Raw genomic sequence first — 22,402 nt, 5'->3', positions numbered from 1 at the left:
AGCCAAACAATTGGAATCGTCTGTAAACATATTTTACAATTGATGGATAAATGAATGGAAAATTCCCGAGCTAAACTTCCCATGGAAAGTTTCCGGAAATTTACCGGAAACTTTCCGGCCCTTTGCAACCCTAATCACACCTTGTTAGCACTTCAGTTAGATTGTTTGATATGATCTCAAATTTCCTAAGACATTGTAAATATCTTGTTATATTATTTCTTACTCCACTGTCTCTACAGAGCACGGTTGTGGAGGCTTCCCTTCAGCTTCCTCAGTCTCTCTTTATCGAGGCAGCATTCCCCGGGCAGGCAGAGGACACCGTCTACAAGCTCCACCTGCTGGCCTTCCGCAATGGCAAGTTCTTCCCCTCTACTGGCAACTCCTCCCAACTGGATGATGGAGGGAAGAGGAGTGTGGCCACCCCGGTCATCATGGCCAAAATAGGTGAGAAATCGGAGGGTATTCAGACACATAAAGCCACTGAAACCAAATGGCCTTTCAGATAATATCTTGTATATGAGTTGTTCTGTCTATTCTGAAACCACCCTCTCTGTGTTGGCGTGTAGACGGCATGACCCTCCATGCTCTGCGGACCCCCGTTAACGTCACCTTGCGGCGGTTCGCCCGGGGCTCGGATCCCGTGTCCGCTAACTGGAACGTGAGCCTGGTGGGAGGACAGGGAGCATGGCAGAGCGACGGCTGCCACATCCTGGGCCATCACGACAATTTCACCACCATATCCTGCAACTCCCTCGGCAACTACGGCCTGCTCATGGTAAGACCTTCGACCGGCCGTTCCTCCTCCGGTACATGTGTTTATTAAGAACTTTAAGGATTAAATTCAGTTCCTCCAGATGAGCTTTTTGGTTTGTTATTGTTGATCAGCATTAAAATGAATGGCTTTTGAGTCTGATTGTGGTGTAATAGAATGACATCTCTGTTGCAGGACCTCAGCAGTGTGGAGCAGTTCTCTCCCAGTATCCAGCCCCTTCACCCGGTCATCTACGCCACCACTATTATCCTCCTGCTCTGTCTGATCACCATTATTGTTAGTTACATCTATCACCACAGGTAATTATTTATGTTTTTCCTAGTTACTCATACAAGTACACAACAAGATTTACTGTTTTGTGAGCATTAATTAATTAAAACACTTGACGTAACTCTAGTAATTAATGTAAGTAGCAAAAATTATAACTTGTTCCCACTAAACATGGGAGCAAAGATTCTAAACAAGCAGAATAATTAAATAAAGCTTGAGAATATTTGGTTCTTCAAGACCAACAAGTATAAACATTTGAAAAATCACTAAAATTTGTTAGAACCAACGATTTTCTATTAATCCTGTGATGTGTTGTATGTCCGTTAATCTCCAGGTCTGTCCGTGTGAGCCGCAAGTTTTGGCACATGCTGGTCAACCTCTGCTTCCACATCTCCCTCACCTGCGGGGTCTTTGTGGGCGGCATCAATCAGACCCGCTACGCAAGCGTCTGCCAAGCAGTGAGTGTACAGCGCCTGCACAACCTCAACACCCGTCTGCTCTCAGTCGAAAGGGAACATGTGCTTTTGAAGTTTTCAAGGGGGGGGGGTAAATATGTAGAAGTTGCCCTGGGCTCCACTCATAAAAGTGGGGGAAACTCAGTAAAAGATACAAGGAAAGATACAGTCGATCATTTCCACAGCTAGAGGCAGATGTACACCACCTCTCACAGTTTGTGGTGCACTGAGATGCATCACTTATTCTTTCTTTAAGTACCTGGATGGAAAAATGGTTGTTTATTTATTGAATCCCTTCTGGCATAGAGGGATTCTCAACTCAGGTGGATGGTTACGTAATCAATAAGCCTGCTCATACCTGGTATTAATATGCGTCTTGGGTGATCCAATCAGAAAGGAGCAGACTTTAGTATGACACCTCACACCTGGTATTTCACTCTCTACTGTGGGTGTGTGTGTGAAAGAGAGATAGGGGGTTTTAAAATGTGGCCCCAGACAAATTTGCTTTCCCAGACCACCTGAGGGATCTTACCTCAGTGCATCTTGGGAACATTCACACCTGTACTTGGAGCCGTCCACTTGTGATCGGATCACCTGAGACACACATGTTGATGTCAGGTTTGAATATGGATTATTGAAAAGGCTCAAAGATCAACAATTAAAAATTCTCCAGTGTATTGTTTTTGCTAAAAATCACTCAATACAGCAGGAGCGTAATCAACTCTAGTGTAGGTGTCTGTTAACATTTAATTTGTTTTAGTAAACGTCATACATACAATGGTGTGCTCTCTTGTAGGTTGGTATCTTGCTGCACTACTCCACTCTGGCGACGGCGCTGTGGGTCGGCGTGACCGCACGCAACATCTACAAACAGGTGACACGCAAGGCCAAGCGCTACGAAGAGCTGGATGAGCCTCCGCCACCACCGCGGCCTATGCTGAGGTATGACACCACCACCACAACCACCACTGACTCTGGACCTACTGATTTTCAAATTAAGTACTTTATGAGACACAGGAAGAGAGATCTGACCACTGGTACAGACAAACTAATGGAAAAAACAAATAATCCAGAGTTACTTTTGTCAGTGCTGCACGTTGGCACCACCTGCTGGCAGGGGGAGGTATCAATTCAAATTCTCTCAACTGTGCTTTGAAGACATCATGTTATGTTATCAATAAACTGAACAGCATGCTCTTCTGTTAACTAACTCTGCCTATAAGTGAGACTTAAAGTGAAACACCACACAGATATTTAGATCTAGTATTGTTCATTACAGTTTTATCAGTCTTTTCTTGCTCATGTATTTATTTCACACCACTTTGTGAATGAACCAACAACGTAGCAGAATTAAACTTTTATTGTAATTACAATCTCAAGTGTTTATTTCTATTGCAGCAGACCTGGACTGGCTTAAATATTAAAGCACAATTTAAAATAAAGCAGTTTGATTCACATGTAATCATGTAATGAATGTAATGATCATGTAGTGATTCTCACAAAAAATACAGCAATGTTTTTGGGGATGTTTTGATCATTATTTATTTCAAATATTTTCTTTATAAATGTGACACTTGTGCTTATTCCTTATGAACTAGTATGACTGAGGAGGCAACATTTGTAATACCTGTGCATGTTTGTTGCTAAAATGTCCACATGGTGTCAGTGTAGAGGCCTTAGACAGAACTGAACCTCTGTGTCCAGCTCAACTTGTTGTCCTTCAAACACAACGACTGACGCAGGAATACCTCTCTGTGCTTCCTCTGCAAGGTTCTACTTAATCGGCGGAGGGATACCCATCATTGTGTGCGGCATCACGGCGGCAGCTAACATCAAAAACTATGGAAGCCGGACCAATGCGCCCTAGTAAGTAGTCTCTTGTTTAAGAAGCAATTCAAGTTCCTGTTTCTCAGTTTCTGCTCAGGAAAATGTTGTGTAATAAATGTTATTCCCTGAAGTTCTGATTACGGAGTCCTATTAATGGTATGGGCATCCAAGCAACGAGCAACTGCTGCCAGTTTAGAGCGAGCCCCCCCCCCCCCCCCCGCCCGCTCTCTACAGTAGCAGCTGTTTGGACTCTGCAATGTGGCTGACTAATTGAGAAATCTGGACCTGTGTCTGTCTGAAGTCTTCTGAATTTTAATTAATTCCTCTCGCAAAAGCAGGACGAGTCCAACCTGTGTTATTGAACGTAATGGGACGGCCACTGTACAGAGGAGAGGCAAAAGTTTCTCCGAGGCCGATCATGAATTTGTGAAGTAAATAACCAAAGTAACAAATTAAGACGAGGAGGCAGAGTATTGTTTAAATGAGCACTGTTGACGTTTAAGAATTCAAAGAGCTTGATATAATGTGAATAAAACTCTTAAAGACCAAAATGTTTGATTTGTCTTGTGTGTTTTTCCCCTCTCCAGTTGCTGGATGGCGTGGGAGCCCAGCATCGGGGCTTTTTACGGCCCGGTCGGATTCATCATTTTCGTGGACTGCATGTACTTCCTCAGCATCCTGCTCCAGCTGCGCCGCCACCCGGAGCGCCGCTACGAGCTCAAGGAGCCGACCGAAGAGCAGCAGCATCTCACTCCGGCCAATGAGGAGTCGGTGCTGGACGGCCCCCGCGCCCACTGCCACCCACTCGTTCTCCAGCCTCACGAGGCGTCGTCTTCCGTGATGTCATCCCCCCACGCCGTGCCTCTGTCCGCCCTGGAGAACGAACACACCTTTTCTGCCCAGCTGATGGGTGCGGCGGGGGCGTTGGGGTTGTACGCCGCCCTCTGGGTGTTTGGCGCCATGTCTGTATCGCAGGACCACCCCTACAACTTGGCTTTTACCTGCTTATTCGGCGTGGCGTCTCTGGCGCTCGGGGCGTTCATGGTGGCACATCATTGCGCAAACAGACAGGATATGCGTCGCTATTGGTCCCAGGCTTGCTGCTCTGGGAGGCGGGCCTACTCTGCGCAGGAGGACGTCCTTCTGTCGCAGCCAGACGTGGCGATGACGTCCACCGCAGGGTCGGCTAATAAGGCCGACGGGGAGTCCACAAAGTGCGGCCACAGCAGCGCAGAATCCTCCTACACGAACAAGAGCGCGCCGAGCATGCGCAACTCCGCCCACGGCAGCAAGCTGACCAATCTGCACGCAGAGGCGGCTCAGTGCAAGTCCCCCTCTGCCCCTGTGACAGCCAACGGTGCGGCCATTTTGGACAACAGCCTCACTGAGCATTCGATAGACAATGAAATCAAAATGCACGTGGCACCAGTTGAGGTGCAGTTCTGCCCGATGAACAACATCAACATCCCGACAGCTGCCCCCAACGGACACACGAGCAGACATCACAAAAACAGAGCGCGGGCGCACAGAGCCAGCCGCCTCACCGTGCTGCGGGAGTACTCCTACGACGTGCCCACCAGCGTGGACGGCAGCGTGCAGAGCGCCTCCCACAGGCGGCACCACCACTACGACTTGGCTGCACGCAACAGCCGACGGGCGGCGTACATGGCGTACAGGGAGCGGCATCAGAGCCAGATGCAGCAGGACAGCAGTGACAGCGCGAGCCTGCCGCGGCGTTCCCGCTACCCCGATAAAGGAGGCGGCGGCAGCGGCGGCACCTTGGGGAACGGGACAGCGGGGACAGGAGGGACAGTGGTGACAGTAGAGACTGAGCAAGTTGCTGTTGTTGTTGCAGCTTCAAGCCCAAGTAAAGACTCTGTCCCTGTGAACCAGCCGAGCGGCGCTGAATTAGAAAGCCAACCCAAGTCATACGGACTCAACCTCATCACGCAAAATGGCGGCACACTTAAAGAAAATGGACAAGCGGTGCCTTTAATAAGCCCGGAGAGTGCGGCCAGTATTAAGACCGGTTTGTGGAAACATGAAACTACTGTGTAGCGACGGTTTCCGTCCCCAAAAGACTGCAAACTGACATGCTCCCGTCTTTAAACTGTGAAATGTCTCTGTATTGTTTTTCCATCGTGGAAAAAAAAAACTAGCCCCATTTTTGCCACTGAACTGTCTTTGTAGATATGTTTTTGTAAAATGCTCTATTTTTGTAAGTTTTAATCAATCTCTTCTATTCCATTTGAGAGGTGTGTAAATGAAACTGCATGGTCTTGAGCTGTTGCCCCCCCCGTGCATACCTTTTACCTCGGGGCTGTGTTTTCCTCCATTTTCTAGTTTGTCCCGACAATAATAAAACAAAAGTTCCCAATTGAAAGTTTTTTTGTTCTTGTGAGAACCCACCCCCCCGACTCCTTGCTGGGGGGTTGTGTGCTGCGAGTGCAAAGGTGAGTCAGAGCCCTTGTGTTTCCTCGCTGACACTATACTGTATGACAAGCTGGTAATTGGCTTTTTCGCTGACCTTCAGGTGGCCTCCAGTCGCTGCTCCCACACCGGAGCAGCACTTTAATTGCGGTTGAGGGCTCTATGGGCGATTTCTTCCCCCCCGCCGGCAGATTTGATGAGCGCGGCGTTCACTGTGGGCTCCTGCCGACTTAATTCCCCCGTTCGTGATTGACAACTGACTCTTAGGGCAAGTCGGAGCTGCCACGAGAAGAGAGGATAATGAGAGAAGTGTGTCTTCCAGCTATTCCACCTCCTTCCAGTCTGTGTTGTCCTCCACAGCCGAACTCGAGTCCCACTCACAGCTTGACGTCTCTGCCTCGACTGCCGAGTGCTCCGGAGATGGATTAGCATCGCTCTCTGCCGCGTGAGTGTTGCGTAGCTGACGATTTTTGGTTGTGTCAACAGCCTCCGAGGGTTCAAAGCTTGACGTTGTTACGAAGTGAAGATTTATTCATGTAAAGAATCCTTTCAAAACAAACATTACATAGTGAAGATAAACAGCACAAATCTTCCCCCCCAAGCAAATTAAATCAGAATCAAGCAAAACAATGCAAACGCGTGAGTCAAAAAGGATCAACAACAATTAATATAGATCAGTTTTAAGATGTTTGTTTTTTAAATTCCAGTTAAGGAGGATGATTAAATTGTGAAAGATTGATTATGTGAAAGTTGAGGTGTAAACAGATTAAATGAGGCCATCTCATCACTGATCAGCTGACCAGAGACTGCTTTTACCTTTTTATTGCTTCAGCAAAGATTAAGACCAATTACAATATAAACTTTGATAGGAATCAAAGCTGCACATGCACATGTTGAATGTTCGGCAACACAGAGCATCAAGTTACTGTCTGGGTCATTCAATCCTTGTGAGTAATCACTGAAGCATGAAACTAGTGGATATTATTTCAATGTAGGTTATAAAGCACTTTATTCATTCAACAAACAGCACTGGATGTTAGCATTGGTGACACTCATCCTTCAATTTAGCCGAGCACAGATTGAAGTTGTAGTTTGAAAGAACAAAGGGACACGACTAAGCTCAAGATGTTAGATTTGTTTAGTCTGATTGTTTTAATTTAATTAGTGAATGAGTATTAAAAAGAGGTTAAATTATATTTAAATGGCAATGACTTCTTACAGTTACGTGTTTATTTCAACGAATGATTCATCCAGTTGAGTGGTATTGAAAATTCCCCGTCATGAGTCAAAAACTGATGTCTCGCTCAGTTATATCAGTGATGACATCACTTACAGCTTCAGTGTTTGTAGCCTCCAAAAATAATCAGTCAAGTTTATGTGTTTTGTGCAAACGACACAAAATCTCAAAAGTCCCAAACGTGACAATTTTGGTTAGTTTGACCTCTTTTGTATGAAAATTAACCGCTTTTATATCACGCCATCTTTACAACAAGCCACCAACCGCCATCTTGAATTTCCGAAGGTCACGCAGTAAATAAATTTCAACACTTGATAATAATCAGCCACTGTGGCCTCCTGATCATCCCGGGTCACAGATGAAGCAGCAGACAGCTCCGCTCCAACCTCTCATTAATGGCACATTAATAAAAGACATATTTCACCCGGGCAAAGATGTATCGCCGAGCCATCTTGGATGTGACAAATTATAATAAGACTTCTGAATTATGTAGAGAGCAGTTCCCGCCCTGATCGGTGGCAGCCTCTCCGATTCCCTCGAGGCGCGAGAGAGTGATCCTCAAATAATCGCCAAGGTTCTTCAGCGGCGCCATCTGTTATAAAGTTCATCTGGGGCTGTCAGCGAGGAGGGGGTGACAATCAGAGGGGGGGGGGGGCTCGTCAAGGCAAATGGAGTGATGGTATCTCCTGCTTTAAGACGACGAGGACACCTTGGGCAGGAATCGATAATGAATTAAGATAAAACAAATCAAGTAATTTAAGTCTTTTCTCAAAGGCTCGTTCAGGAGTCCTGGGGGTCAGATCCCACATCTCAATCCGCAATGAGAGAATCAGTCAGACACCCAACAGGTAAATTATCTGTTTTCAGACACCGAGATGATCCTTTCCTCGATTCCTCTCGTACTTTTTACCCCAATTTCCACTTGGTGCGCTCTGCGGACGAGCAGCCTCAGACGAAGGATGTGCTGTTTACATTTTTCCAATCGCTGCTCGTGGCGCCCGGAGGAAGCATCTGCCTCTGTTGTGAAAACTTGCCACTGGAATGAAGATTGATACTTCCTCGAGAGTGAAGCCATCTGACTGTGCCGACTGTAATTATGTGGCTCTGGCTGTCCAGGGAGAAAAATATCAATTTCTAACCTGTGCTTATCGTCCCAAAATAAACTTCCCAGGCCTGACAGTTATGGATTTGAGCAGAATTAGCAGCCCCGAGTTTGTGATGATCACTGTCACTGTCCAGCAGCTGTCTGCAGAGATAAATGCTGAATTGATGCTGTCTGATGAATTTACATAGGCTTTATTTAAATATGAGCCCGAGTCCAATCAGTATGCCAGTTATGTTTGTGCTAAGGTCAGGGAATTTGCAAATGTTTGCATTTAAACACTCGCAAATTGGGATGTTTGCACTTCATTTTCTGGCTTAGTCACGTCTTCGCCGGAGCCAAAGCACATGAGTGTCTGCAAATTTGCATTTTTGTGATGCTGCCGAGATTTCATGCTGATAGTGCTAAGAAGGCACATATCCAACGTTATGGATCTGATTTAAACTGGAAAGAAAATGCTGTTTATTCTAAAGAGAGAGTGGAGGTTGTTACAAATGTGACAGCCAGGCTTCGGTTTGTGTTTTCAGGGGGCGAACGCGACACATTTCGGATTCAGGTTTGATTTTCTGCTTAACATCCAAAAGCGTCAAAGTTGACAATCACTTCAAAGTCAAAGGCGTCTCAGCTTTTAGTCTTTATTGTCCAGCTGCTGGGACACAGAACATATCTCCCAAAAAAAGAAAAATAAAGCCTTGATATGGGGCGTCGTCTTTAAAGGTTCTGTGTGCAGAATGTGGTAATATCTATCGGTGAAGTTGCATATTGCAGCTGAATACCCCTCAACTATATATATCATACTATGACGATAAATATATCTAATAAGCTTCTCAGAGGAGGACAGGAATAGATTCTTATTCCAAGATGAGAGTGGAAGCAAAGTTCACAGCTGACCCACTTGGATATGTTGCTGTTTTTGATCTTTCGACTCAAGATTTTTCCGTCACTCTCCGATGCTGTGTCCCATCTTTTCCCCACAAAGTCACACAACCACACACACTGGAACACACATAGTGATGACATCAAGCCATCTGCAGATCTCTCATCCCCGTGGGCTGGCCGACCCGTCCTCTCATTAATGCCGTCACATTGCCATCCGTCTACCTGTGCCAATCTGTCTGAGCACATTTTGGCTTCATCCCTCTGTCCAGGCGTTCCGTTATTTATAGGCGCCTGAAAAAAACGGAATCTATCATTGTTCCCGGTGACAGTTGCCCTCACTCACACAAAACACACACACACACACACACTGACACGCACAACTGGGAAAGTGAGCGCTGTCGATTGGAAAGCATTCGTCTTGTCCGCGCACCGCTGGGCTCGAAATGAGGCTTCAGGACGTGGGGATGAGCTTTTCAAACAATGAGTCAATTCAACAATATCATTATTTTATATTATTTCATCAATTGTGTGTCAAAGATTCTGTTCTTCGACAAAAAAACTGAATCCACTTTGTTGGCTTCTTTAAAACTCTCAAATAAACAGAGCACAATTTTGCACACTATATTTACTGGAATTTTATTGTTCTATCTTTTCCTTTTTCTCATGTCTTAATTGAATTGTATTATTTTCTCTTCATTATTTTCTCTTTCTTTGTTGTTTCCTCAGTTGAATGAGGACATTTACAAGCGTTTTGCTTTGTGTGATATTGTTTTCATGGCGTTTACATGACTGACTGTTTGATGATTGACTGATTGATTGATTGATTGATTGATTGATTGATTGAGGACCACCCAGGTTTTGTTTCAGAGTTGTAAATCTCATTAGAAAGATGAAGAAGATCAATGAATCCCTTTTTTTTTTCATAAATCTGCTGAAATCCATGTGTGAGAAACGTGAGCCCCAGACGGTAACTTCAATAAGCTGCATACGATATATACTCCATACATAGATACGTCTAAAAATACACATCGCACCAAAGTTCAAAGATGACCCTCGCTTTTTGAGAAGTGTCTGCAATTTTTTCTTACACCAGCTGTGTAAGTGGCCTCCTGTTTGATGATTTGTCTGAGGCTGTCATAGTGTTTAACTAAAGTGTGCGACGGAAAACTCCAATCTCTTTGTCTTCTCGGGAGACAGTCGGAGGAAATGTTTGAAAACTCTCTCTGTTGTTAAAAATGTTCTAATCTCCAGAACAGCTGACAGTCGTCCTGACTTGCCGAGAAGCCGACTGGTTTATTTTTGGGTTCATCTTTTCATCCTGGCTTTTTATCGTTGGCTATTATGGGCTTGTTTCATTGTGCAGCCACGGCATGTGAGGGGAAAAAATCAATTCTCACCGAGGTGTTTTACAGACGTGCTGATGTGAAATGCAAAACTGTTAACCCCCAGCAGATCGTGCAAGTTAGAGAAAAAAAGGACAAGAATTGTCTAAACTGTTTGTGGTGAGTTGTCAAGAGACATATTTATGATAAAAACAGTGTGGAGGATCGCTGGTGATCTCTGAAGCCCACCTTGGGATCTGCTGTGTAAAAGCTGTAATGTTGCCTGTGGCCTGCCAAACAATTTATATCAGTGGATGGAAAATCTACATTATGAGCTTGGAAGTGCCTTTGAGTGTAAAGTGATTTGACTTTATTACATGAAGAAGAATGTGGACACCAGAAGGTTTTTATCAGATGTGATTGTTGAACTGTTCACATTAATGTCTCCTCCGCTCTTCTGGGAAAGATGTCCGCAAGCTTCTGGAAGCCGGCTGCAGATCTTCTACACATCTCCCCACTAATTCACAGACGGTCGGGCAAGGATATTGGTTGAGTCAGACCACAAACTCACAGAAAACAATAACAAGACAGTTTAATATTCACCATCAATGAAATGGTATGGTTTAACTCTGTTTATTTTAATTTAAAATTCAGAAACTTCAAACATTGACTATAACAATCTGGTTGTCAAGTAATCGATTGAATAGTTCCCTAAGCATATGCTATAGATTACCTATAATTGCCAAATATCCCTAAATACACCGATCCCTTTTTTTTTTTTTTTCCATTGTTTTTATTGCAGTTTTTTGTTTCTATTCAACAAACAAACAGTGTCTACAAAACTAGACACAAAACAAACAAGCACAAAACATACATGACAGCTCTTACATAAGGGATAAACATATGGCATGATACAATAGGTGATGAATCTCACAGTGCACGAATGTCATTCAAGTCCACAGCAGTCCTTTTAATAGGGTGGAGGAAAGGTCTAGACCGATATAATCCAAAAATGGGCGCCACACTCTGTAGAACTGATCTACACTGTGATGTATGATGTTGGTGAGATATTCTAAAGGGATCAATTCATAAATGATTTTGCGCCAACCACAGACAGAAGGGACCTTGTCACTAATCCACTGCACAAGAATATTTTTCTAGCTGCAAATGTTAAAATATTATACAATCTTTTGTTGACTGCTGTTTTCAAACAGTCACTTGGGAGACCTAGAATCAGGGATATGGGGTCTATTCCTATATTAATATGAAAAATTCTCTCTATTTCACGTATAACTTCAGCCCAATATCTTTGAAGTTTATAGCAAGACCAGAAACAATGAGTTAAAGTTCCCACACACCGATCCCTTTATTAAACCAAATGTTTAAAACATTACATTTATATGTATTAATTAATCTACTAGCAGCAGTTGTCGAATGATGGCTAAATGTACTTAGATTAAAGTTACCACTATGACATTGAATCTAATTAACCACATTATTTACAGCGAAACCCAATCATTTCTAAAATTGACGAGCACTTTGGTGACAGTAAATCTATGTGATGGGAATTCCTCTCAGTTGCCTTTGAGACATTTTAACAGTGAGCTCTGCAGAGGTTACACAACAAGCACGGGTGCTCAAAGTGGAACTGGCCCCAAATTCACAAAAGCCTGAACTTGTAGAAAGAGGCGTTTCACAAAACATAACATGAGAAAAAGCCATGAAATCATCATCTGTGTCTATCTGCTGTTTCTGTCCGCTGTATCAGTTGGAATAAAACATCACCGAATAAGGGCAGGAAGAGGAAGGAGGGCTCCTCCAGGAAACACACACATGATCATTTTAATATTAATGATTAAATAAATGGACTTAAAAGCCTGCCCGTTGCAAATATGGTGATCAGTACCGCTGTGGCAAATTGATTTGTCCACTGTAGACCTAATGTCACAGTTCACCAGGAAGGAAAAGGTCCATTAAAAGTTATAATTAGCTGGTCATGTTTGGAGATATGAGGAATTTGGTAACACATAGCGATCTCTGCTGACAACTTCAATACATATATTTAATCAAGCTACTTATGGGTGCTGCTCAGGATATTTTATGTCAAAAAGAACATTAGTCATTCATTTATGTTGCAAATACATAGATTTATTGATGCAATCATTCATTTACGTTTTTTTTGTATATCTACTTTATCTTAACAAACTATTTTCTATTAAAACAAGGATTTGCATGAAACCAAAAGCACCACAAAAACCAAAAGACGGTTATTTTTACAAAGATTTGTTTTTTTGATAATATCACTCCCAGCATCATTACATTAGGAAACATCCAGCTGAATCAAAGTCAAAATGTTCCAAAGTGTCAGTTTGTCTTGAAGAACCATCACAGAGCAGATTAATGAAGTAATAACATACAATAAATCACAAGACATTTCTAGTTTATCTCACTGTAAAGAAACAATAGACAGAACAAACATCATCCAAATAATCATGAATGCATTAATGTAATAAGAATCACTAATGACACAATAACTGTTTTTCTAATGTCAGGATGTGTTCTCTCTCTTTCACTCAAGGTAGAGGAAGGAGGACTCCTCCAGGAAACGCACACACATGCAGAAAAAGTCTCATACGATCATAAGTCAAAAGCACAGACTTGTAGGTTAATGATCCCTTCACCAAGAGTCACAGCTTGAGTGTGACACTGACAACCCTATCATACACTGTACACTGTGAGCTCTGTAGCTGCTTGTAGCCACAGCAACACAATGTTTACACTATAGTCAGATGTAAAAGCCATGTTTAATAAAGTTATCAAATAAAAAATGGAAAATAATTCACTGGGTGGTGTCATACTTTCTCAAGTTGACTTGGTCGCCCCCGACAGTTACGTAATGGGTCGATTCTAATGATGTATTAAAGTTGTGGTTGTTGGTCCAACTTTGACACCATTATAAATCTTGGAGTTTTGGAGGCCCCTGTTTCAAGCCTTACTCGATTTAGAAAGTCCTGTCTTCAGAGTCCATTAGATTTGGATGATGTCTATCTGCATTTTTTTTAATGATTACATTTCCACACACTTAATATAGGTTAATTAAAAAAAATCATTCCAGTATGGTTTAACTGCGTGAAGTGATAGAGGTGTGTAAACATGCAGACATGAAACATTAGCGCATTGCAATAAAAGTTTGAATCAAATTTTTAAAACTCAGTTTTTTGTTTCTTGTCGGAACCTTTTTCCTCCTTGTGGAAAACTTTCCCATCAGCCTGTTTTTTCCACCTCAAGGTGACGCCACTCAGTCCGTTCTCCTTCAATCTGTCCTGGAGCTGAAAAACAGAAATGGCAGCTATTTGAAATACTTTTAACCGATTCCTTTGCTGTCTTATACAAAGAGTTATGTGTTTTTAGTCAATTAAATTCTATTTATATAGCGTGTAAATCATAATAGACATCATCCTTAGGAACTTTACATAGAAAGTCAAGACTTTAAAATGTATAGAGAAAGCCAACAGTTCCCACAATGAGCAGCACTTTGGAGACAGTGGAGAAAAAAGTCCCTCATAAACTGGAACAAACCTCTGGAACCAGACTCAATGTCGGCAAGAAGGAGGGGGGGGGGGGGGTGTGTAAAAGAGGGAAGAGAAGAGAGAGAGATAGTGGGAGGAGAGGAGGCTGGAAAAGAGGGGATGGAAGAGGAAGAGAGGGGGCGAGAGAATAGAGAGCGGCAAACAAGAGGGATCATTATTAATGAAAAGATGTTATTAATAACAGCACTAATAATTCATCATATAAAAATAATAATAATGATAATTTTATTAAAATAAATAAAAAGGAGAAGATTTAGTGTAATAATGATTGTTGTTTGTCTGAATCCTGCAGCTCCGGACAGCATCAGGTCCCAAAGTAACATTTTCTTTTATCAGAAAGATGATATTTACATGGCCCCTGCTCTTTCGTGGCAGGAGCTGTAACTGCTCAGCTACCAAGATATTTGTCTGCTGGAATGTTTGTATTTTGTGATCGTCACATAGCAATCAGGATTCATCTTTCCTGGTCTCAAATAAAAAACTGCAGATCTACATGAGCATTACCTGGAAGAATAATCTGTCATAATTCAATTTAATTCAATAATTAAAGGAGTCAACAGGATTATAACTCTTCTTTCCATTGGTGTGGCTGCTTTGCATCGTAGAACATCTGTGACTGGAGTTTTATTTAAATTCACTCGTCTCCTTCATGGTTATTTGATGATGTAAAACTCTGTAATACATCTGTCCAGGGTCTATGAAGGAGTTATTGTTTCAGGGTGGATTTTGGAGACTTGCCTGTTGCAGAATCTGTTCTTTCTGGTCATTCAGCTCCACAGAGGAGCCCTGTATCTTCACCCTCACCAACGTCTTTACTGATGCTTAAACAAAGAACGAGAAGAGAAACAAAACACACGTTTAATGTGGTCTGTGGTTTTGTGAAACCTACAGTTATTCCTGTGGTGGTAGAACTACTCAGATCTTTGATTTAAAACACAGAGTGAGGAACCTCTAGTCTCTGGGCTGCATGTTGCCTACAAGACAGTCGGATCAGGCCTGTCAGAAAACTCACAAATAAGTGACGTATATTCTGGTCGGCCGAGAGGTCGCCGTGTTGTTGTAGAAGTTGATGATGAAGGGAAGGACCGCGGACCCAGTACTTACAAGTAAAATGATGTTTATTAAACAAAGTAGTACAGGTCAGGACGAGCTCTAGAGACTCGGAGAAATCACACAGCCAAATGGTGAAGTCTGAAGTCTCCCTGCAGAGCAAGAAGTTTTATAGGTTGGAGGTGGGACCCCAAACCTAGAGATAACATTACATCACACAACAGGGTCTTCAGCCTAAATAAGGACATGTTTAGTATCTTGTAGTGTAAGGCGTCTTCATTGTACAGGTCGAAAGTATTCTCTGGGGGAGAGAGTTAACGCATACATTCCATACCATCTGGGATAGTGTTTAACGAGTGTGAGAGTTTGAGAATCAACACTGAAGATGGTAACATGTCATTGTGGTTTATGACCATGTTCAAAAGAGTTATCTAGCTAAAATACACCACATAAGCAAATAAGCATCAATAAAAAGACAAAAAAGATTCTCACTTGCGACGCTGTAGCAGACAAATGGTTTTCTTCCTTCACAGGGAATTAACTTCCAGTTTCCTCCCTTCTTCAGATCTGCAACACCACATGCGACTGTCATCGAGCCAAGTGGGTTGTAACCCTGATACCAGGAGCTGAATGAGTAGTTACTCCCGTCGGACCAGTAAATCTGTGAAATCTGAGTATCTCTGTACAATCCGATCCATGCATAGTGGATATTTGGCATGCTCCTTATTTTGACGGTGTCAGCGTTGTTCCTCACAGTGGCCAGATCTGTGAAGTGTTCTCTGCAGTGCCTCTGAGCCTCAGTCCAATTCTTTGCTGTAGTCACTAGCACAAAGTTAGAATCCACTAATGTTCCTGCAGTTAAGTTTGAGAACAAAAGAGGGATTAGACGCACGTTGGTTTTCCATATCATATCTTATACATCATGTTGTATAGTAAAAATCAATATAAAGCACATCATTACCTCTGTAGCAGAAAAATGGTTGCTGTGAATTGCAGTAATAATAATACCATCCTGTATTGTCCAACATTCCCACACAGAGCTCATTTGCTAAATTATAATGTGATTGACCAGGATACCAGTTCCTATATTCAGCTCCACTCTGGTTGAAACCATCTGACCACTTCCAGTCATTATGACTGTACAGGCCAATCCAAACCTCAGAGCTGTAACCAGCAGCGGAAACTGTGTCGTAAAGTTTGTTCATTTCTTCAGTGTTTTCAATAGTGGCCAGGTCTGTGTACTTCTCTCTGCAGTAGCTCTGAGCTTCAGTCCAAGTCATTGCATCAGACACAAAGTGGTACTGATGGAGGAGGCCTGTGGAGAAGGTGACGCACCCTGAGGATGAAAACAGTTATTTTTGTTATGTATGAGGACTCAAATTAATCTCTACATTCAGATTTCATCAGACATCATACAAACAGTTAAATTCACTGACCTGAGAGACACAAGGCACCAATGAAGATCCTTTCCATCCTGATGCTGCTCTGTGGACCGTCTGTGCCAGTGTTCACCACTAACACCTAACTTAACCAGTTATAGTGGAGCTTTAGGGAAATGTAACACCAGCTCTTCCTCTTCGACTGTAAATGGTCAGTGTTCTTTATGCAAAAAGGCAAAGATGCACACAACAACATTTTTCTCGTTTATTTCTGGTAGCATTTTTAGACCTTTTAGATTTACATAACGCCAACGTATCATTTATCTACATAGATGATGTGAAATTGATTTTAGTTAATCCAACACAAAATGATATCATTGGAAATTAATAAGGCAATATAGCTTTTTATCTGATCCTCCGTTTTTTTTCAAATGCTTATAAGCTGGCGTAGTAAAAACCAACCAATATTGAAAACTTTTTTGTTTGTTTTACATAAAACAAATATCAAGAAACAAACTGATCAGGAAATAAAAGCAACACAATCCTCACAGTAATCCTGAATTCAACATCAATACAAATAAATATAGTTTTGTACTTATAATATATGAACTTTTATATGAATACATTTTATGCTAAACCCTTTGAAGTGCACTGGAAACAAATGGTAATCTTAACAGCTCTGTAGCAGAGTGACTTGCAGAATAAGAGGCCAAGAAAACTACAGTGTTCTCCTAATATTCAACATGATATCTGTTCAGCCATAAAGAAGCCAATTTACAAAGGAATGTCTCCCCTTGGGTCCATGCATCTAGCAATATTGATCACAATTTTTCAGAAATAGCCATTCACCAGTTTGACTCTCATGCCCAGCTCTGTAGCTAGTGAAAAATAAAATAAATGCCCTGTTTGGCAATGTTGTTCTCAATAAAATAAAACATTTGCATAAAGCAAGCCAATCCACTTTCCCATGTTGATAAGAGCATTAAAACGAAAAAAAAAATGATGGAAAAAAAATAAATGAAGGGAGATTTAGAATAGATACAAATTTGCGATTAATTGCGATTAAATATTTTAATCGTTTGACAGCACTAATTAAAACTCATTAAAGCAGTAATTTTAATGGAGCTTCTAATCTGTAACAGAGTGATTGGCAGCATTGAGGTGATTAAGGTGATTCACAACTAATGAAAACGACAGTAAAATCATGTTAATGTCCATTTGGCCTGAGTTGAGAGTCATGAAGGTGACAAGGAAGCAGTACACAAGTGGTGTAGAGCAGAGTCAAAGTCACATAGATGGAAAGGGGAAGTTGTGTGGACAAAATTTCCATGTGTGAACATACTTCTACCAGCTCATGGAAATCCAGTCATTAAAAATGTGAAAACCAGGAAAACATCACTGAGGTCGCAGAACTTTGTCCGCCGGGTTTCCCCCTCATGCAAACAACTTTATTTTCAGCTGCTGCATATTTGCATTGAGCTTTTGCCAATTCGAATTCATTTCTGAATAAACTCGAAAGTGTACTTGAGGTTATCTGTAAAACTAAAATTATTAATTTTTTATTGGATTATTTTAATTTAATTTAATTTAATTTAATTTAACTTAACTTAACTTAACTTAACTTAACTTAACTTAACTTAACTTAATTTAATCTAATTTAGTTTCATGTAATTTTGTAAGGCCCAAGCACTGACAGGCACTGAAATTGTGAGGATTATTACTATTATTAGTATTATTATTATTTCTTACTTAAAAGTTACTTTTATATGTTTTGGATTTTAGATACTGGATGCTTTACATGCTTTAAAAAACTATTGTGACCCACTTGTGCTCGCTCCGGCCATGGTATTTGTTCATATATGTAAAGTATATGTCTTTATAACACGCATAGTAAAAGAATTATATGAAACATGTATGAAAAACATACGTTGATGTGTGCTTTCCTTATTTTCCACAAACATGGTTCTCGGATGATTCTTATGCAATTCTTTTTATTATATTTTAAAGTAAACTGGAAGTGATGGTCCCACCCCCCTTTCACACTCTTAATTTTTAAATTCTGTGTGGGTGTGTGACATGTAGTTTACTTGTGTAAAATATGTTATGATCGAAGTGTTATTTATTACGTTTATTTCATGAAATGATTTAAATAAAAGTTAACTTAAAAGTAAAAAAAAGTCTCTCTCTCTCTCTCTCTTACTCTCCCTCTCTCTCTCTATCTATCTATCTCTCCCTCCCTCTCTCTCTCTCTCTCTCTCTCTCTCTCTCTCTCTCTCTCTCTCTCTCTCTCTCTCTCACAGAGCGGTCCTCGCTCCCTTCCTCCTCCTCCTCCTCTTCCTCTTCTTCTTCCCACCCCCCTTTCACACTCTGTCGCCCTCTCTCTCTCTCTCTCTCTCTCTCTCTCTCTCTCTCTCTCTCTCTCTCTCTCTCTCTCTCTCTCTCTCTCACAGAGCGGTCCTCACTCCCATCCTCCTCCTCTTCCTCCCCCTCCTCTTCTTCTTCCCACCCACCTTTCACACACTCTCTGTCTCTCTCTCTTCCTCTCTCTCTCTCTCTCTCTCTCTCTCTCTCTCTCTCTCTCTCTCTCTCTCTCTCTCTCTCTCTCTCACAGAGCGGTCCTCGCTCCCTTCCTCCTCCTCCTCCTCTTCCTCTTCTTCTTCCCACCCCCCTTTCACACTCTGTCGCCCTCTCCCTCTCTCTCTCTCTCTCTCTCTCTCTCTCTCTCTCTCTCTCTCTCTCTCGCTCTCTCTCTCTCTCTCTCTCACAGAGCGGTCCTCGCTCCCTTCCTCCTCCTCTTCCTCCCCCTCCTCCTCTTCTTCTTCCCACCCACCTTTCACACACTCTCTGTCTCTCTCTCTTCCTCTCTCTCTCTCTCTCTCTCTCTCGGAGTGCATGTTGGGAGTGAGTGTGGTGAGTGAGCTGGAAAAACTTGTTTCTATCTTATTTTTCCCTCTTTGTTTGTAGTAGAGGTGTTTTTTGTTTGTGTGTGAGTGTGGGATTCAGGAGCAACAGTTTAGTTGGTGTTTGCCGGTGTGTTGGTGCAGCATGGCTGCTGCAGGTGGAGGCTCCGGCCTCCACAAGCTAACACGCCAACATGGTATTAAACTGTGTCCAGCGGTGGACTGCTCCATGGAGGAGGTCAGTCTGGCTGTGAGCCTCACGGATGAATAGTGCGGTGGTGGTGTTTGTGGACAGCGTAGCGAAAGCTAACCTGCTAATGGAAAGGGGAGTACTAATCAAGGGCTCGTTCACACCTGTGATGTCCCTGGCTAACCCGGTAAAGAAAATCCTAATATCTAATGTTCCCCCGTTCCTGAACAATGATTTACTGGAGAGAGAACTGGCAAGACACGGCCAAGTAATGTCCCCCATCAAATTGATTCCCATTTATTGCAAATCCCCACAGCTAAAACATGTACTGTCGTTTAGGAGAAGTGTGTTTATGGTTCTGAAGAAGAGCAACGAAGAATTAAACCTGGTTTTTAGTTTTAAAATAGATGAATTTATTTACAAAGTGCATGTTACCTCGGGGAACATGAAATGTTTTGGATGTGGGAAGGAGGGGCACGTGATCCGTGTGTGCCCGGATAGAGCCGGTGAGAGCCAGTCAGCTGCCTCTGCACCGGCCCCCCCACCTGCCTCGGCTGGTGATTCCGCTGCTCCTGCACCGGCCCCCCCTCCTGCCTTGGACGGTGATGGTTCCGCTGATCCTGCACCGGCCCCCCCTACTGCCTTGGACGGTGGTGGTTCTGCTGATCCTGCACCGGCCCCCCCTCCTGCCTTGGACGGTGATGGGTCCACTGCTTCTGCACCGGCCCCCCCTTCTGCCTCGGCTGGTGTTTCCGCTGCTCCTGCACCGGCCCCCCCGCCTGCCGGGGGGGGGTGCTGAGGCCCCTGTCCCGAGGGAGCCACAGAGCGACACTGCAGGTACTCACACAGACACTAGAGGAGCAGAAGGAGAACTCTCTGAGGAAGAAGATTTCTTGATGGAGGAAGAATTGCAAAAGCTGTCGGCCAAGAGGAAGAACCCAGAAAACGAGACTAATAATGATCAAGGAAAAAAAAATGTCGAAGGTATATATACCGCTTTCTGACTCTCAGGTTGAGGCCAAGATGACGGAAATAATGAACGCGACGGGTGGAGATGGGTATCCTTGCTCTTTTGAAGGAATCCAGCAGTTTTTACATGATACGAAGGGCATGAGAATGGTTAATGTAGACGATTTCTTCCTAGATCCAAGACAGTTCATGGAAGTTGCAAAAGGCCTCATGGGAAAATCTGAAGGTATCGGCCAACCGACCTTCTCAGATCAGGAGGTGTACCGCCTGAGGAAACTACTGTCTAAAACCCGAGCCCAACTGGCCCATGAGGAGAGACTCGAGAAACTGTCTCTCGTAACACCGAGCACCAAGTGACTTAAAAAATTATAATCAATCTCGCTCTCTCTCTCTCTCGCTCTCTTGCTCTCTCTCTCGCTTTCTCTCTCTCTCTCTCTCTCTCTCTCTCTCTCTCTGAGGAACTTGAAGGTCGCAGGATCCACAACAAGTCGCATCCGTATGCAAATCGTCTCCATCCAGCGGGACAGTGAATCTCCGGAGGAAGCCATGTCTGATCGGAGAGTGGAGACCATCTCCGCCCGGGTGGACGCGGCTGGGCTCTCACCTGGTAGGACGGTGGTCGCATGGTTTGTCGCGTTCGCCGTTAATTTACCTGATTTATTGCGTTGTAGAAATGAAAAACTCAATAAAAATGCCAATTGTATGTTGCCTCGTTTAATACACACGTGGTCTAGTTTTCAATTTTTTGACATATTTGCAAATAGCTTTACAGCCTGACCGATTGAGATCTTTCGTGGCCGCTTGGCAGACACGTGGTCTCTTGGTGACTGTTTGTTACAAGGCAACATTGAATTGGTATTTGTTTTTATGGAGTTTGGTGTTCTCATGTTCAACGTGGAGCTTTGCATGTTTGTGTAACTGAAGAGTCTGGTCCTGACTTTTGCCTTCTTCTGAAAGGAAAGCATGGTTTTGGCTTTCTGGTCAGTTGGTCAGAAATGAAGCTGAGCAGCAGTGGTTTCCTTTTTCCTGTCATCGTTATTGCAAAACGATTTTTTACCAACAGGGCATGAAACTTTTATTATGAAGATAAGGTGTAACGATCTCTGTCGCTGCAGCCTCCGTGTGGAAATGTGCATCAGTAAAAGATAAACGAGTGTTATGGATTCAGACATACGAATCCTCTCCTGAGGTCCGCATCTCCACACAACTTGGCCAGCATCCACAGTAATGATCTCTCACTTCAGTCCACAGCTTCTCCCTCAGGCTGCCCACTTCCTTTCTGCCAGAGGAGCGATTAACTGCTCATCAGTCCTGGCTCAGGTTAATGTTCATTTGCTCACAACTAATTGACTTTTAATTTAGCAGATGAGATGAGTCATATCTTCAAGATTTTAAATTGATGTAAACTGTGGAGATAGAAACTGAATACTCCTTCAGGAAATGTTTGATTTTGATTCCTCATTTTTATCCATTTAAATAGAGAATGCATCAAATATTGGTCTTTTCTGGTTCCAGTTGAGCCGGATGCATTTCTCTGTTCTATCTGATATATTACCAATCCGTCTTGTAGATATAGGGTCTAGTTATCAGTCCAGTTCTGTACCATGAGGTCTATGTTTCCATGACCTTCACAGTTAGGTCCTGCACCTCCTTCCAGAGGTGTTGTAGTTGTCTCCATTCTCAAAACATCTGGATAATTGACCCAAAACACACCATACAGCAATGACATCTGGCTGATGCATTAGAGAAACTTGTTTTTGACCAGAATAAATCATTGGTTGCCTGTTTTTACATGAAAAGTTTGGAATTTAAATAATTTACCACGAGCAGAAGGTTGGTCATTGTCTCCATTACTCGCTATAATTTGTGGTCATTATTCAGGTGGCTGTAATTTCTCTTGGCCCACTGAGAGTCAGTTCTTTGGAAGCACATGTTCAGTATTTGCCTCTTACTTGCATTGCCCTGTGTCCGTTTCCTTGTAGAGAGAAACAAATCCTCTCACTCGCAGTGTTTTCTTTTTTACCTTGCAT

The 22,402-nt window shown here is 42.8% G+C and overlaps 1 protein-coding gene across 1 annotated transcript in view; it reads left to right on the top strand.

The window, feature by feature from the left end:
* The window catches only part of adgra3 (adhesion G protein-coupled receptor A3), a 29,974-nt gene extending 24,267 nt beyond the window's left edge, over positions 1-5,707 (top strand). The window contains exons 13-19 of the mRNA XM_061066352.1: positions 240-444; positions 567-775; positions 947-1,071; positions 1,377-1,500; positions 2,294-2,439; positions 3,268-3,363; positions 3,912-5,707. Coding sequence (XP_060922335.1) covers positions 240-444; positions 567-775; positions 947-1,071; positions 1,377-1,500; positions 2,294-2,439; positions 3,268-3,363; positions 3,912-5,382 — 2,376 coding nt within the window. The 3' untranslated portion in view covers positions 5,383-5,707. The remainder of the gene's footprint in view (positions 1-239; positions 445-566; positions 776-946; positions 1,072-1,376; positions 1,501-2,293; positions 2,440-3,267; positions 3,364-3,911) is intronic.
* The last annotated feature ends 16,695 nt before the right edge of the window (positions 5,708-22,402 follow it).

Source organism: Limanda limanda, chromosome 22 (genome assembly GCF_963576545.1).
Source record: "Limanda limanda chromosome 22, fLimLim1.1, whole genome shotgun sequence".
Classification (NCBI taxonomy): Eukaryota; Metazoa; Chordata; class Actinopteri; order Pleuronectiformes; family Pleuronectidae; genus Limanda; species Limanda limanda.
Note: the sequence above shows the minus strand (reverse complement) of the source record. Positions and strands in the feature narration are given on the sequence as shown.